General features: G+C 41.6%; 1 protein-coding gene across 2 annotated transcripts in view; it reads left to right on the top strand.

Moving 5' to 3' along the window:
- fhod1 (formin homology 2 domain containing 1) overlaps positions 1-17,513 on the top strand; it is a 70,458-nt gene that overhangs the window by 30,110 nt on the left and 22,835 nt on the right. For both annotated transcript variants that reach the window (XM_034679863.1, XM_034679864.1), the window contains exons 4-5: positions 15,477-15,544; positions 15,658-15,763. In XM_034679863.1, the coding sequence (XP_034535754.1) occupies positions 15,477-15,544; positions 15,658-15,763 (174 nt within the window). The remainder of the gene's footprint in view (positions 1-15,476; positions 15,545-15,657; positions 15,764-17,513) is intronic.

Consider the following 17,513-nt stretch of genomic DNA (forward strand, 5'->3'; position numbering starts at 1 on the left):
TCTCCAGCACGTTGATCTAATGTTTACATGTTGGCTGAATATACACGGCTGCTCAGAGATCGCGTTACTTCAACCCTCTGAATCTGATCCTGACGGAGAGGCGCCTGTAGCAGGACCTTTCTGAACGATTGGTCATAGATTTAGTGTTTCTTGTTGTTTTATTTATCAGTATGTAGACGTGTGTCTTGGTACACAGCTACGAACATGTAGCTATGTGGCTATGCTAACTAGCGCTAGCACTTATCCATGATAAATAAAATCATCCACTAGATCTTCAAATCTGCAGACGTGGGGAGTAAAACCGACCTCTGCCAGAAAGGCAGCAGGACCTTTTATGAAGGATTGGTCACAGATTTAGTGTTTCTTGTTGTTTTATTTGTCAGTATGTCGACGTGTGTCATGGTACACAGCTACAGCTACAGCTACAGCTACAGCTATGAACATATAGCTATGTGGCTATGCTAATTAGCGCTAGCACTTATCCATGATAAATAAAAATCATCCACTAGATCTTCAAATCTGCAGACATGGGGAGTAAAACCGACCTTTGTGTTTATTAAGACAGCCTACAACTAGCATGCCTCCCTCCTAAGCTCCTTGTTAGCACACATTTGTGCAGGTAATGAAAAACAGAGGAGGGATTCAGTATTATTTTATACAGTCTATGGGCTGAACAAGCTCCGAGCTCTGATTCCGTGACAGACCGGATATTGTTGTTACGTAACAAAAACACGGAAGTCTGAAACGGCTCGTTTCACACACATTTACAGAAAGGTGTAGAAATCAAAACAGGGGCAGAATGGATTTTTTTCATTCTCGGGGGGTTTGTAGACAGGGACACATATTTCAGGTAAAGAACCATGAAAAAGTCAATTTTGCATGGTATGTCACCTTTAAGGCCCGCCTCTCTGCTGGTTTGAGATTGATCGTAAGTTAGGTTGAGCCAACATTTCTCATATGGTCTCTGCCACATTTTGGCTTCTTAACTCCTCTTCATAAAACACTGGGAGACGTCACTGTTGATATGTTTTTATGTCTTAAGATGTGAGACGTTGAAAAAACTTTGTGACATCAGGGGATTGTTTCGAACTACAAATCTGAAATCAGTTTTTAGTGCTTAAAAAACTTCAACTTCAGTCTCCAGAACACTTAAATCTTGGTCTTTGTAATGACTTTAGATCCCATGGAGGAAGGGAACCCTCTCCATGAAGCTCTCCCGATAAAGTGATCCTTCAGTGAACTTGTTCCAAAGAAGAGCTCAATTAGCAGCGCTGGCACTAACAGGAAATACCACACTAAGTTTATCTGGGTCACTTCCTGGTCCTGCAGGATAAACACATGGATCCTTCCCACCTTCCATCCCTCCGTCTTCCTCTCCGTCCCTCAGTCTTTGGCTCTGTTTCATTCACAGCGGCTCTCCTGCTCTATCATTAACATAGTTCATCACATTCTTCTGTTTTCATCTGCTGGACTGCAGCTGAGCTCGTCCGAGCGGTCTAAAGGAGTGACATCGATGTTAGGAAAGAGAAGGATGATTTAAAGCAGTGATCATTGAGTCTGTCAGAGTTTATAGTTTATTCTTCTTCTAACACTGATTGAATATCTGCTCAGCTCACTGCTGCTCCCGCTGGCTGGGAGTTGAATTGCAAAAAACAGCAGGGTATTATTTTTTCTTAATTTTTTATGTATACAAGTAAAGTCTGTGTTTTTGCAACAATATGGAAGAAATAGGGATGCATTGATTACAGTTTCACTATCATCACGATTGTTATGCATTCATTCATTTCACAACATTACAAATGTATAAAATCACATTCCTGAGAAATTTTAATGTGTGATTTTTTTCAGCCTTTTAAAACAGAAATAACTCAGTCATAAAATAATCCAGTACAAAATACATTGAAGAAAAATTCCTACTCTCACTTTTGGTTTTGAAAAATGCTGGAAAAAAAGTGTGTGAATAACACTCGGCGTGGCAAAGCCTTTAAGATTTACGAGACATCTTGAAAGCATGGTTGATAGGGAAACCAGTTGATCATCTGCATCCCTGCAAACAGCTAATGCACCACAGTTTCTGTAAGGAAGCGATGAGTGCCGATTGCATTGCACAGCTCACACTAGTTGAGCAGCTGCAAGAAGCCTTCGTCATTAAATCGTCATGAAAGCTTCTTTCAGTGTTTGTTGGGACGGCACACACTGACCCGATGTGAGCAGGGCTTCCACTCTGATCAGCCGTGTCCGGTCGTTGTTTTACTGCATCATTTGATTATTCTCAACCTCTTGGTGTTTGCAAAAAAAACCCATATGCTCTCATATCTTTCAGTCCCTGTTTGTTTGTTTTGATTTAAAGGTGACATATCATGCAAAATTGACTTTTTAATGGTTCTCTACCTGAAATATGTGTCCCTGTCTACAAACCCCCCCGAGAATGAAAAGAATCCATTCTGCCCCTGTTCTGATTTCTCCACCTTTCTGTAAATGTGTGCTGAAACGAGCCGTTTCAGACTTCCGTGTTTTTGTTACGTCACAACAATATCCGGTCTGTAACAGGAAGTCAGAGCTCGGAGCTTGTTCAGCCCATAGACTGTATAAAATACAACTCAACCCCTCCTCCGTTTTTCATTCCCTGCACACATGTGTGCTAACAAGGAGCTTAGGAGGGAGGCATGCTAGTTGTAGGCTGTCTTAATAAACACAAAGGTCGTTTTTACTCCCCACGTCTGCAGATTTGAAGATCTAGTGGATGATTTTTATTTATCATGGATAAGTGCTAGCGCTAGTTAGCATAGCTACATAGCTACATGTCGTAGCTTTAGCTGTGTACCAAGACACGCGTCTACATACTGACAAATAAAACAACAAGAAACACTAAATCTGTGACCAATCCTTCAGAAAGGTCCTGCTGCAGGCGCCTCTTCATCAGGATCAGATTCTGGATCAGATTCAGAGGGTTGAAGTAACGCGGGTCTGTGAGCAGCCGTGTATATTCAGCCAACATGTAAACATTAGATCAACGTGCTGGAGAGCCGAGGCCACACCCACTTCCTGAGGGGGCGTGGTCAGAGAGAAAACAGACTGTTCTGAGGAGGACTGAAGAAGAGGGGTTTTCAGGCAGACCAAAATCTGATTTCAAAGTGTTTTTTGAGCATAAACTTTAAAGACATGTTTTGGGGACCTCTTAGACCAATATATATTGATGAAAAAAGCGTGATATGTCACCTTTAAGACGTATGTGCATCATGCATTTTGGCATCCACTTCCACCTATAGGCTTTATTTTGCACGGCACCCTTCAAAACTACCATCCCAGTATTTGGTGCTGCATTGAAGCCTTCGTTATTAAATCATGTTTGTTGGGACGGCACACACTGACCCGATGTAAGCAGGGCTACCACTCTGATCATGTGCCGGAGTTTGTCATGTTGCTGCAGCATTTGTCTTTGTTATGTATAGCTTGTCCAACTCTCAACTACTTGGTGTTTGCATGCTTTCAGTTTTGCTTCTAGTTTGTAGAGTTTATCATCCCCGCTTGTTTGTTTTGATTTAAGACGTGCGCTGCATCATGTGGTTTTGCATCCACTGCCACCTTTAGGCTTTGTTTTGCACTGCATCCTTTAAAACTACATCACAGCTTGGTGCTGCATTGATTTTATCGATGCACTTATAGGAAAGGAGTACATTGCAGTATGTATTTTATGAGTGCAGCCTTTTTCTGCTCAGCATGAGACTCTACAGGTGCGTCTTATAAAGAGTGATTCATCACTGCGTGTGTGATTGTCCTTTCACCTTTCTTTGAAGTGTTTACTCTCCCTTTGATGCTCATTTTAACAACCTGTGTGATGGGCCATAAATGCAACATGAATCTTTCCCTTCTCGTACACAAACAGCCGGTAACTGCAGTCTATGTGTGGGAGTGTGGTCAGGAGAGAGGAATTTCACACACACACACAAACATGCATGCACTCAATCACACACACACACACACACACACAGGCCTAGCTGGTGTGTGTTGTTGGCATCATCGAACAGTCATAACTCTTTATAATCCAGGGATGTTCCCTCCTTTGACTCTCAGCTGTTGTAGTGAAAGTGTGGCTGGCTGGCTGGCTGGCGTCCATCGGGGGTCAAAGTTGGATGTCAGTGAGTCTGACTCATCGTCCTCTCTGAGAGAAAACACTGACAGACAGATTTATTGTTACACACCATCATCCAGAACAGTTGAGTGACGCACACGAGAGTAAACTGACTCCCAGTTTGAGCGCTCCGAGTGATGGACTAAAGAGTAAAATTAGAACAACAAACTAAAAAACAATGTTTGCACCTGAAAACTTAGTATTCAAAAATGTAACTAACTTTGGCAAAGTACAATAAAATCTACCTGAACATGAAGAGGTTAAGGTAATGAAAATTGTGTTTTCATAAAAAATCAACAACGTAACAATATGCATAACAATCCTTAAGAATGATGTCATCATAAAAAAAGTTACATGCATCAAAAGTAAGATCAGCTTGAGACCTAAATAACTTAAAGCTCCTGTGTGGAACGTTCAGTTTGTGTTGACTTTGGCGCCCCCTGTGGCCAATTTATACCTCTTATTTTATGGCAGATCTTGATCTTTGACTTACTTGACTTAAACCCTTTGGCTCTTGGGGGAGCATAGGTCATTTATGAACTTCTTCCAGCTGGTTCGGCGTTGAGCGATCTTCTCTGCTTCCTTCCAAGATGTTCCTTTCTCCTTGAGTTCTGCCTCGACAGACCTTTTCCAGCTGTTTTTGGGTCTTCCTGGCTTTCTTTTCCCCTGGGGGTTCCAGGTTAAGGCTTGCCTGGTTGTGTTGGAGGATGGTTTTCTCAAGGTGTGCCCGATCCAGCCCCATTTCCTGCGTCTTATTTGTGTTTCTATTTGTTCTTGTTTTGTGGTTTGCCAGAGCTCTTCGTTTGTGATGGTGTTAGGCCAGTAGATTCCTAGGATGTGTCGTAAGCATCTGTTTATGAATGTTTGCAGTTTGCTTGCTGTTGCTTTTGTGGTTCTCCATGTTTCCGCCCCATACAGTAGAACTGACTTGACGTTGGAGTTGAAGATGCGGAGTTTAATTTGCGTGGAGATGTGTTTGGAGTTCCATACTTGCCGTAATATTAAAAAAGCTGTTCTAGCTTTCCCTATTCTAGCTTGTATGTCTTTGTCGCTGCCTCCATCCCTCCCAACAATGCTTCCCAAGTATATGTATGTGTCCACCTCTTCTAGTGCCTCTCCATCCAGATTTATGGTGTTGTTTGTTTTGTGGTCTATATTTATCACCTTTGTTTTGCTTTTTTTGCTGAAGTCCTGTAGTGGCTGCTGTTTTGGCAAGTTTTGTGAATTTGGTTTGCATTTGTGCTTGGGTGGTAGACAGGAGGACTATGTCATCTGCAAAATCTAGGTCTTCTAATTGAGACCACATTGATCTTGATCTTTACATTCACAAAAATCTTCTCCTGCTTCCTTTCAACGATCAAATGTAAGGCCCAATCTCAATGTCCTCCCTAAGCCCTGAGCCCTTCTTGACTTAAATGACGTCAGGTGGAAAGTGATTGAGGGAAGGAGGCTGTAAGGGCTCAAACTGTAGAACTGGGAATGAGACAACACTTTGAGACTTCTCACGTAACCTACATGACGTCACCAGCTCACTTGGTGATAGTAGGAATTTTTATTGCACAATTTTTACTTTCCTCAAATTCAAGGTGCTTAAGGGACGACTGACTGCCATGTGATCCAGGCTCTTACCGTACAGACTGCTTAACCCCAACATTTAAAATATATAAATAGGCTATATAACTATAAATATATAAATTATACTGTAAACACGTGTGTGTGAAGATGAATAGATTAAGGCTGTTCTCTATATTTATACTTACAGGCAAACTTTTTTACCTGTAAATTTCATTGCAACCTTCATGCTTCTTTTTTACTGTCACACTTTTTAAAATGTCCATGTTACAGTGTTCGTTTGCCTTTCAAAGCTCGCGGGCTTAACCCCGGGAATCCCATGTTTCACGTCACACTGCTATGAACTCTGGGTAATTCCCTTACGCTAAGTCTGAAAATATGCCCACTTATGGAAAAAGGGCATATAGGGCTCAAAAAGTCAGCGAGAGATCCCTCACACACTTGATGATTTGACAGTGGGACGGCTGTAAGCTCTCACGGACTTAGAGGGAACGCGCCTCAAAGTCAGTGAGTGCTTGAGAGTGGACATTGAGATTGGGCCTATCCCTCTCTGTGAATCTTTGTTGTGGAAAGTGCAGAAAATGGCTGTTTTCTGACACCTTCCCCCAGGTAATGACTTCAGGCATTAGAATAACAGTATAGCTGTTATTAATTTTGTTTCTAATGGTATTGTTTGCTTTATTGGGCCATTAAAAGGAAGCAGAATTAATCTCAGCCTGTTTCATAATCAGTAGTAAAACTCCTTACAGGAGCTTTAAAGGGGACATATCACGCTTTTTTCACCAACATATATTGGTCTAAGAGGTCCCCAAAACATGTCTTTAAAGTTTATGCTCAAAAAAATACTTTGAAATCAGATTTTGGTCTGCCTGAAAAGTCCTCTTCTTCATTCCTCATCAGAACACTCTGTTTTCCCTCTGACCACGCCCCCTCAGGAAGTGGATGTGCCTCGGCTCTCCAGCACGTTGATCTAATGTTTACATGTTGGCTGAATATACACGGCTGCTCAGAGATCGCGTTACTTCAACCCTCTGAATCTGATCCTGACGGAGAGGCGCCTGTAGCAGGACCTTTCTGAAGGATTGGTCACAGATTTAGTGTTTCTTGTTGTTTTATTTATCAGTATGTAGACGTGTGTCTTGGTACACAGCTACGAACATGTAGCTATGTGGCTATGCTAACTAGCGCTAGCACTTATCCATGATAAATAAAAATCATCCACTAGATCTTCAAATCTGCAGACCTGGGGAGTAAAACCGACCTCTGCCAGAAAGGCAGCAGGACCTTTTATGAAGGATTGGTCACAGATTTAGTGTTTCTTGTTGTTTTATTTGTCAGTATGTCGACGTGTGTCTTGGTACACAGCTACAGCTACAGCTACAGCTACGAACATGTAGCTATGTGGCTATGCCAATTAGCGCTAGCACTTATCCATGACAAATAAAAATCATCCACTAGATCTTCAAATCTGCAGACGTGGGGAGTAAAACCGACCTTTGTGTTTATTAAGACAGCCTACAACTAGCATGCCTCCCTCCTAAGCTCCTTGTTAGCACACATTTGTGCAGGTAATGAAAAACGGAGGAGAGATTCAGTATTATTTTATACAGTCTATGGGCTGAACAAGCTCCGAGCTCTGACTCCGTGACAGACCGGATATTGTTGTTACGTAACAAAAACACGGAAGTCTGAAACGGCTCGTTTCACACACATTTACAGAAAGGTGTAGAAATCAGAACAGGGGCAGAATGGATTTTTTTCATTCTCGGGGGGTTTGTAAAAATGCCAGGGACACATATTTCAGGTAAAGAACCATTAAAAAGTCAATTTTGCATGATATGTCACCTTTAAAGGAGCATAAATGAGAGACATTAGCATAAAAACAAGAAGGAAAGAGACAGTTCTGTCAAAACGTCAGCATGAAAATGTGTCAGCTCAGAAAATGAACAACATCAGCACTTAAAAGTAATGTCAACAAATAAATAATGACAGCATAATAAAGGATATCATTACAAGTGTTGTGTTGGCATCAAAGCTGGATATGTTGTGTGCAGGTTATGCTCAGCGGTTTGATCCCACGCCCCGTGTAAGAGGCTACAGTCCCTAAAGTGGACAACCCAGGCTCGACCACTTTGCTGCATCTCACTCCTCACTCTCTCTTCCCAGTTTCCTGCTTTGTCTACCGTCCTATCTTTTGATATAGACTCCTCAGGGGAGCTTTAAAAGAAACTTATTTTAAAATAAATTCCATACTTAATGAAGCTTTGAAGACTGGATGGCTGAGATCTGCAGCATTTGGGACCCCGGGGATTTGGGACAGTACAATAATAAATTGGTGCATGCTCTCTGATGACCTTCTTTGTGATGGAAACATTTCCCCTTGTGCATGAAAACATTCTAATAACCTCTCTCTTGTTTCAGTCAGATTTGTTTTTGAGTTGATTTGATTTTATGTAAAGAAAGAGAACTGGTCCAGAGAAGCACAAAGACCAGGATCCGCTGTACACGGTTCAAGTCGAGGAGCTCCTCTCTGACTCTGTGGTGGAGCTCATAACTCAAACAGACAAGATGTTTCTCCGTCACTCTGCCGTGATTCAGCGTTTCAGCTCCTGTGGTGAAACGTTTTGCGACGCTCTTGTTCCATTCAGCTCGTCTTTTACAGCCCAGATGGTCAGTCAGACGGCGTGTTTTCACATGGACCGCTTCATGTGGAACACAAGCCGCTCTTTGTTCCTCAGTGACACCCGGCTGCTGTTAAACATCCTCCGTTTGAGCGCCTTTATTTGTCTTCTTGTGAAACACAGAGCAGGAGCTCAGCAGGAATCCTCCCTGCTTGCCTGCTTTCAGCTCTCTGAGCTTTTTACTGTTTGTTCAAAATATCACAAAGTGTTCATCTGTCGTCTGTTTGGGTGTAATTTAGTCTAAAATGAGAAGTCACATCTGCCCTTTCTCTCCCACTGACCGATTATAAAAACCTATAATCAGAGTTTAACCTCTGAAACCTTCCAGAGACAAACACGTGTCTCTTTGTCCAAACTTTTGTTCTTTGTTTTCAGGAGCTTATTTTAAACCAGAGTGTCCAAAGAATCCTTAAGCTGTTTAGTTTAAAAAATGCTTCAAGAATGTTTGCATCAAAAAAGTGTTACTCAGTTTTACTCAGTGTGAACATCGACAGGTTTCAGTCAACATTTAAAAACGCACCTTAGACAATCATCTAATCAATGCCAGTTTACATAAAGAGTAATGCATGATGCAGAATATGTGAAAATCAAGGTAATAATGATGCAAAATGTACCTAAAAATTAATAAACAATGCATAAAATATAGAAAAAAACAAACTCATGATGCACAATATAACCTGAAAATATGGGGACTCAAGATGAATAGACATAATGCTGAAAAATATATGCTTTAGATAAATAAATGATGCACAAACTAAAGAAAAAAATGCATAATGTAACTTGAGAATATGGGGATTCAAAATATAAAGAAATATTTAGAAGTTTGATGATGCAAAATATACTTAACAGATGTATGAATAATGCACAATATGTGCAACAAAATGATATCAATAATGCACATTATATGAATAAAACAGAAAATGGCACCTCAAAAAGGGTAAAAATTCTAAATATATAGCAAAATAATAAAGAATGATGTGAAATATTTTTTATTTAAAATACAGAAATAGTTTCAAATTTTTGAAAAATTTAAAAAGTATAAATAGTGAACATTTCATGAAAAGAATATCAATAAACATTGCAAAATATATGACAATTATGTGAAATATATTGGGGAAAAAAGAACGGTTCACCATGTTTTAAAAAAGTTTTGATAAGTTATGGGCAGGATATAAAAAAATGCATAAATACTAAAAACTTGATGGATCACATCTTGAGATTTAGACATTTAGAAGTATATACATGATGTGAAATAAGTATGTTAAAAAAAGTTCCAATGATGCACAATTTATATAAGAAGAAAGAAAAAACAGCTTTTCTTTCTGTGTCTGACTCCATCTCTGAGATTAAATGAAGAAAAGTCCTTTTTTTTATTTATGGGGAGTTCAGGGACAGTTTGTGAGTCTCGAGATGAATTTATTTACAGAAGGCTGTGATTTGTGTTCAAGTACCAGGCTTAGATAACACAGCAGTTTACATATCTCTCTCTCTCTCTCTGTGTGTGTGTGTGTGTGTGTGTTTGTGTGTTTAAACATTCACCTCTGCACAAACTGTCCGTCCAGATAAAAACAGGAAATAAAAGCAAACCTCTTGACCTGTAGTCTCACCTGGCTGTTAGTGCTGATGTGTTTCTGACCTGTCGTGAAGATTTATTGATTCCATCAGTTTAAAAATCTCTCGTCCTCCTGTGAGGTGTTTGTACAGTCAGTTTACAGCAGACTGTGAGAGTATTCATCATAACTTCATAATAACTACCTGCTATTCCTGAACAGGACGGCAGCTCTGCAGCGAGCTGCTGCTTCTGCTGCTTCTGCTGCTGTTGTTAAGTATTAAAAAAGGCCGTGACACTGCTCTGACATTTGGGGTGAAGTGTCAAATGGAGGCTGGGGAGTTTGCCAGTGGACAGAGAGTCCTCTCCAGATGCCAGGTGTCTTTAAGCCTCTTTCACGTCTGTATTCCTGACATTTCTCTGTAATCTCAGGTCCTGAAATCCTCCAGGATTGTCTTCCTCACATCTGGAGAGAGTCTGTCTCATGGGAGGAAGAAGTCATTGTTGTGTTTAGATGTCTTCAGTTGACTCAACAGATTCTGCCACATGCGTTCACACATGAACCGCACAAAGACAATGTGGGAGTTTTCAGGATTGCAATGCATGTGTGAGAGCGGCTTTGAAGGTGCATGTGTCCAGTTCAGGTCTCTGGTATCTGATGAAGTCTTTAAGAAGACGCCTTTGTTTCCACATCCAGAGTCTCATAGAGGCTTCATGCTGGACAGCAGGACAGGGCGATGTTTGCTGCAGTTGTTCTCTCAGAGTGTTTACTGAGGCGTAAACAGGATGCCGGGTCTCATTGCTTTATTTGGCTCTGGTATAAATGTATCTGTCACGTTAGCACAGCGGGAGCCGGAGAGGGGCTGCTGCAAATTATTATATTTCATACTCAGCACAAAAGTCAAAGCTCACTGACCGGAGTTGAAGGGATCATGTGCAGACTTACTCTGACAGTTAAAAATCAATGCAGCCTTCGGGTAGCCTTTGCAGAAGTGCCTTAAACCTGCATTCTGTCTAATGGCCAGCAGGGGCGAGTGATGCAGAAGTTACCCTACAACCTGTAACTGACAATCAGAAAAACATCATGGATACACTTTGCTTTTACCAACTTCTTCCTCTCACCCAAATATGGTCACTTCCAGCCCCTTAAAACCAAGTTGGTGGAAATTTTTTTATGCACATTTACAGTCATGACATTGTTATTTTGTAATTCCCTCCTGTGACGCTCCACTCCTAAACTCATAATCTGTGTTTCAGTGATCAGAGAAAACAGCTGACTCTGCATACTCCTCTTGTTTCATTTCCCAAACCGTCAGCCACACGTCCGGTTCATCATGTTGGCATTTCACAAAGGTTTCTATTGTTTAAGGAAGTTTTCCTGATGCAGATGCGTGTGTTCTCCAGCTGTTTCAGATGACGAGGTTCTGTCTCTTCAGTTAGATGAACTCAGTTTGTGTTGTTAAAATGTTTCTGATCCACACAAACATCCCAGCCCAGTTTAAACTCCCTCAACAAGACACACCACAGCTGTCGATGTAAACTCTGCACTTGTTGACTGTAGACTTCATCAGCTAGTAACCAATACCAACAAGGCTCTCAGCCAATCAGAGCAGCCTGTTCATTGACTAAGGATCCACAGACCTCTGTTGGAGCTAGGGATGTACATTTTAAGTATTTTCCGAGATCGACTTTTGGAAATGTTAATGATCAATCGATTAATTGATAAAAAAAAACATTATTATTCTTACAAAAACAAGGCCAAATACGTTGTTTTCCCCCTAAATTATATTCTCTACAGCAACAAAATGCATATCACTGACAGGATTGAATACAGGTACATGTTTGACACGCAGATCATCAACGATCAGGCTCATAGAAATATTCTACGCGGACATAATAATAATAATAATAATAATAATAATAATAATAATAATAATAATAATACATTTTATTTATAAAGCACTTTTCTAAAAACTCAAAGACGCTGCACAAAGGATAAAAACATCATATAAAACAACAGAATAATAAAAACATGAATAAAATACATTTAAAAGCAATCATACGTTAAAAGCAGTTCTAAACAGGAGGGTTTTGGTGAGTGATTTGAAGGTGGACAGGTTGGGGCAGGTTCTAATGTTAAGTGGCAAGGCGTTCCAGAGGGTGGGGGGCGGCGACAGAGAAAGCTCTGTCCCCGTGAGTTCGGTGCTTGGTGTCAGGTGGTAGGGAGAGGAGGTGGGCGTTGGAGGATCGGAGGTGTGGTGATGGAGCAGGTCGGTGAGGTAAGAGGGGGCCTGGTTATGGAGGGCTTTGTGGGTGAGAAGGAGGATTTTGAAATGTATGCGCTGTTTGATAGGGAGCCAGTGGAGGTTTTGGAGGACAGGGGTGATATGGTCACGGGAGCGGGTGTCTTATAAATCTTATAAAGTGAAGGCTCATAATACTAACAGAAAAGTGCTTCAGACTCACAGTGTCCAGTTTTCTGTCTCCTCTTTCTTATTGAGAAAAATAAACATGTGTATTCGGTCAGGTGTCAGCCGGGAGCGCAACCGGGTCAGAATCAGTCCCGCTGGAGGAAAGCTCAGACGGCTCTGATGTTGCTGGTCTACAAACATAGCGTACCCGAATTTACCACCTGTCTGTTGCCTTTGTATCCAAAGGTGGGGAATATCCTGTTTAAAGCTGTCAACCTTTGTGTCCGTGTAATGATCCTCTTTTAAAAAGCGCACGTGGAGACCTGACGCACAGCCGCAGCCGCCAGCTGAGCGTCTCCGCTGTGCGCAACACCTTTAACAGCTGATTCACATCCAAACATGCTTTAAACTTAAAACACCTCCCTGATAGATGAGTGTAATATGAGACCACATGATGTTTGTTCCACGTGACGGAAAAATTGATAACAAAAATGTGCGTTTCGAGTAATTTCTTAACAATCAATTAATCGATAATCGATTAATTGTGGTCATCCCTAGTTGGAGCACAAATAGAAGAGTTTAAATAGTCAAACTTTGAAATTGAGATGATCAAAGAAAACATACAAAAAGTCAACAAAGTCACGATTGAATCCAGTTTGTGTTCAAAACTTTTGAGTGGAACTTGATGCATGAAAAATCAGGATTATCCTGATCCTAGCAGAGGCTGGATTAAGGCTGGATTACTGGAACAAAAAGGAATATGTTTGACGTTTAAAAATCACAAATAAAAAGTCTGTTGTGTGGGTGTGGTGGAGGTACTCGTTTCTTGTCAATAGTGGTGGAAACACGGCTTGCTGCATGTCCTCCCTCTTTCTCCACTCTCTCCTCAGAGGATATATTTTATTTTGCATGAACATTAACTGTCAGAAAATCTTCTTTATTCCAGCTTTGGTACTTTTTACAGTGTGTTAAATGTTGGTCTGTCTCCAGTGACTGTTTCTCTTCCAGCACAATGAGCAGGCCGGATAACTAAATTAATCTATTTTTGTTGCTGTGGGATCAAAACAGGAATCAAATCATTCGATTCTTACTGCTGTCGTATCAAAGATCAAAACTGTGTTTTTGTGACAACAAGAGGAAACACTTCCCGAACATCGACGCCTTTCTAATATCAATCAATCAATCAATCAATCTTTATTTGTATAGCGCCAAATCACAACAAACGTTATCTCAAGACGCTTTTACAAACATAGGAGGTCTAGACCACACTATGTCAAATTATGAACAGAGACCCAACACCAAGACAGGGTAAGACTCAGTCTGACCCCACCTTAATCCATCATGAGCATTGCACATCGCAGTATTTAGCTAGTTACAGTGGTGAGGAAAAACTTCCTTTTAACAGGCAGAAACCTCCAGCAGGACCAGACTCATGTTAGACAGCCATCATGCCTCGACTGAGTTGGGTCTGGAAAGACAGATAGAGGGGAGTAAGAGAGAGAGGTGATAGTGATGAGACGAGTCGTAGAAGCTGTTGCCGCTGGAGTCCAGCACGTCCGTATCAGCTGGAGTCCAGATCGTCCACAGCAGGAGGACGTCTACGGCAGCTCAGAGGAATCTACGAGACAATGGAGCTCAGGGACTCCAGAAAGGTCTATGGTTAGTAACTTTAATGGGACAGGCAGAGTTAAAGTAAGTGATGAGGGGGTTGGGGGGAAGAAGGTGAGCTAGGATCCCAGTGTCAGTGTGCCAGTTCCCCCGGCAGTCTAGGCCTATAGCAGCATGACAAAAGCTGGTCCAAGCCTGATCCAGCTTAACTATAAGCTTTATCAAAAAGGAAAGTTTTTAATAAAAGCTGCTCTCCTCAGAGTTTGAAAGGATGATGACTCAGTGAGGAAAAGGCTTCACAGACATATTGCAGCACAAAAATGACAGAAATATTAAATATAACTTTACTGAAATAAGGTTTCTCTCTCTGTTGAAATCCGTGCTGAGCTCAGAGGTTACCTGAGGTCACGGCAGGCTGTGACAGTGAGTCAGGATGTGATGAAGAGGAGGTCTTTAAACTTGAGTTAACTCTGCCTGAGTTTGATTCTTGGAGTTTGTGTCCTCGCTGCAGAGATCTGATCGTCTCGAATAGTAAAGATCTGTGGATGATGACGGTGATTCTGTTCACTCTGAAATCACAGGGAGGGTTTCATGGATCCTTTTGCCACGACAACAGACTCCCATGACTTCCTGAAGAGCTGTGGTTACCAACTCAGCAAGTGTGTGTATGTGTATGTGTGTGTGTGTGTGTGTGTGTGTGTGTGTGTGTTTATTTCTCTTTCAAATCCTCATTTTTTTTGCTTGGATTTGAATCATGCAGTCTCTCTCTCATGAACTAGTTGGATGTTTTCTGTCTTCATTGCAGTTTATTTGTGTCTCTTTAAACTTCACATCAACATCACTTCCTGTCCAAGTTGATTATTTTCCTGTGGAATCAAAACCTGCCTGTTGTAGGAGAAGCTAAAGACGTTAGCACCAAAGATCTGAGACCCTTTATACCCCGGTTGCAGCCTCAGTGGTGCCACCTATGGGTTTCTGAGGAGGTGTTTTGGAAGCCATGCTCCTAAAAAACTTCATGCAAAGTCCAGACTTCCATATGTACCCCAATCCAGCAGGTCATGTTGGATTGGCTGCGTCCACGTCTTCATATTCAGTCAGTGATGTGTTGTGTTGTGCAGTTGGAGATGACACTGCTGGAGTTAGCATTTGTAGCCCCTGTAGTGTGGTTGGTGAAGGCCTTGTGGGTATATGTGCTTCATATGTGTGTGCATTATTCCTTATTTGGCTTCTTTTGTTTTCCCTCTCCGGGAACTTGCACATAAATTGCTGAAGTTTTAAATCTGTCATCCTTCCCTCTGATCTGCAGAACGGGTCGGGGTCTCGGCCTCTGATAGAAACAAACAGGAAATACTTTCATTCCTTTCTTTAAAACCCCCCAACAACCCTCTCCCTCTGAAAGAAGCCGCTCCTTGTTTTAATGCTTCCGACTTCCCATCGCTCAGTTCTCTTTAACACCCCGACTCTTTGTGTTCATTCAGCAACTTCTTACAGTCTCCCTTCTTCTTCTTCTTCTTCTGTTTCAGAGAAGCTCTACAACTCTCAGGGTCCAGAACTCAGACGATCCCTCTTCTCTCTCAAACAGCTCTTCCAGGTAACACACACACACACACGCGCCTCTCATTAACACTGTTTTATCTTAAAGAGGCTGTCATACATTCACAAAGAGGAAACACCAAACTGATCCTGTCTGTATCTGGCCTGCAGGATGATAAAGACCTGGTTCCAGAGTTTGTGGCCTCCGACGGTTTGACGTGTTTCATCAAAGTCGGAGCGGAGGCCGACACCAACTACCAGAACTACATCCTGAGAGGTGAGACTCCTCCACCATAACCTGACCTGCAGTCTCTCAAGGGTGTAGTCTACTACTTAACACCACGTGGATCTGAATCAGTCTTAAAACATGATCCAGCTTTTCATAAAAGTTCATAAAATGAAAACCAGGAATAGCCTTAGTCTAACAAAGTGTAGCATTAAAGTGTCAGTGATGCTCTGCTCAGCTTGTTTCTTTGTTAATTTAAACTCCAAACATCTGATCACTGAAATATTTCAGCTGGTTTGAAGAACTAAAAGTCCTGAAATCACTTAAAGGTGACATATCATGCAAAATCGACTTTTTAATGGTCCTCTCCCTGAAATATGTTTCCCTGTCTACGAAGAATCCATTCTGCCCCTGTTCTGATTTCTCCACCTTTCTGTAAATGTGTGCTGAAATGAGCCGTTTCAGACTTCCGTGTTTTTGTTACGTAACAACAATCCAGTCTGTAACAGGAAGTCAGAGCTCAGAGCTTGTTCAGCCCATAGACTGTATAAAATACAACTCAACCCCTCCTCTGTTTTTCATTCCCTGCACACATGTGTGCTAACAAGGAGCTTAGGAGGGAGGCATGCTAGTTGTAGGCTGTCTTAATAAACACAGAGGTCGGTTTGACTCCCCACGTCTGCAGATTTGAAGATCTAGTGGATGATTTTTATTTGTCATGGAAAAGTGCTAGCGCTAGTTAGCATAGCCACATAGCTACATGTTGGTAGCTGTGTACCAAGACACACATCAACATACTGACAAATAAAACAACAAGAAACACTAAATCTGTGACCAATGGTTCAGAAAGGTCCTGCTGCAGGCGCCTCTCCGTCAGGATCAGATGCTGGATCAGATTCAGAGGGTTGAAGTAACGTGATCTCTGAGCAGCCGTGTATATTCAGCCAACATGTAAACATTAGATCAACGTGCTGGAGAGCAGAGGCCACATCCACTTCCTGAGGGGGCGTGGTCAGAGAGAAAACAGAGTGTTTTGAGAAGGACTGAAGAAGAGGGTTTTTCAGGCAGACCAAAATCTGATTTCAAAGTGTTTTTTTGAGCATAAACTTTAAAGACATATTTTGGGGACCTCTTAGACCAATATATGTTGATGAAAAAAGCGTGACATGTCACCTTTAAATGAGCAAGACAGGAGTCAGTTTGAAATATTTCATCATGTCATCCTTCCAACGTCTTACAGGAAACTCTGAAAGAATCTCTTGAAACGCATGAGTGAGACCTTTCCAGTTGACCTCCATCTTTTTTTACAGACAGATTTGAGCCGTCTCTTTTTAGGTTACCATCTATATCTCAAAGTGTCGGCTTTAAAGAAACACCAGAAGTTCACTCTCACTCTCTTTGCAAAGTGACTCAAAAGCAAAGTTACAGAAAATACGTCTTAAAAACAACGTGTGAAACCACAGATCCACCACAGCTGCTGTGTACACTCCTCGGTGAAATCCCTTCCCCGTAGCCTCTTGTCTTTTGTAGCGAGCACGTTTATTTATAAAACACATCTTACACAAATGTAGTCCCTCCCACGGTCAGCTCAGCACCTGTATGAGGACAGATCTGAGCTCTGTGAGGATGAGAGCTCACAGATCAGCCGAGAGAGGAGATGCTAACAGCTCATCTCTGCAGTAAGGTGCAAAACAAGAGCAAACTGCACAAAGATGCAAAACTTTGTGTGTTAGCTCTTGAATGTCATCAGTGCAATACTTTGAGGATTGGACCCTGAGATAGATCAGATAGTGTGAGCAAG

Source organism: Notolabrus celidotus, chromosome 3, assembly GCF_009762535.1.
Source record: "Notolabrus celidotus isolate fNotCel1 chromosome 3, fNotCel1.pri, whole genome shotgun sequence".
NCBI lineage: Eukaryota > Metazoa > Chordata > Actinopteri > Labriformes > Labridae > Notolabrus > Notolabrus celidotus.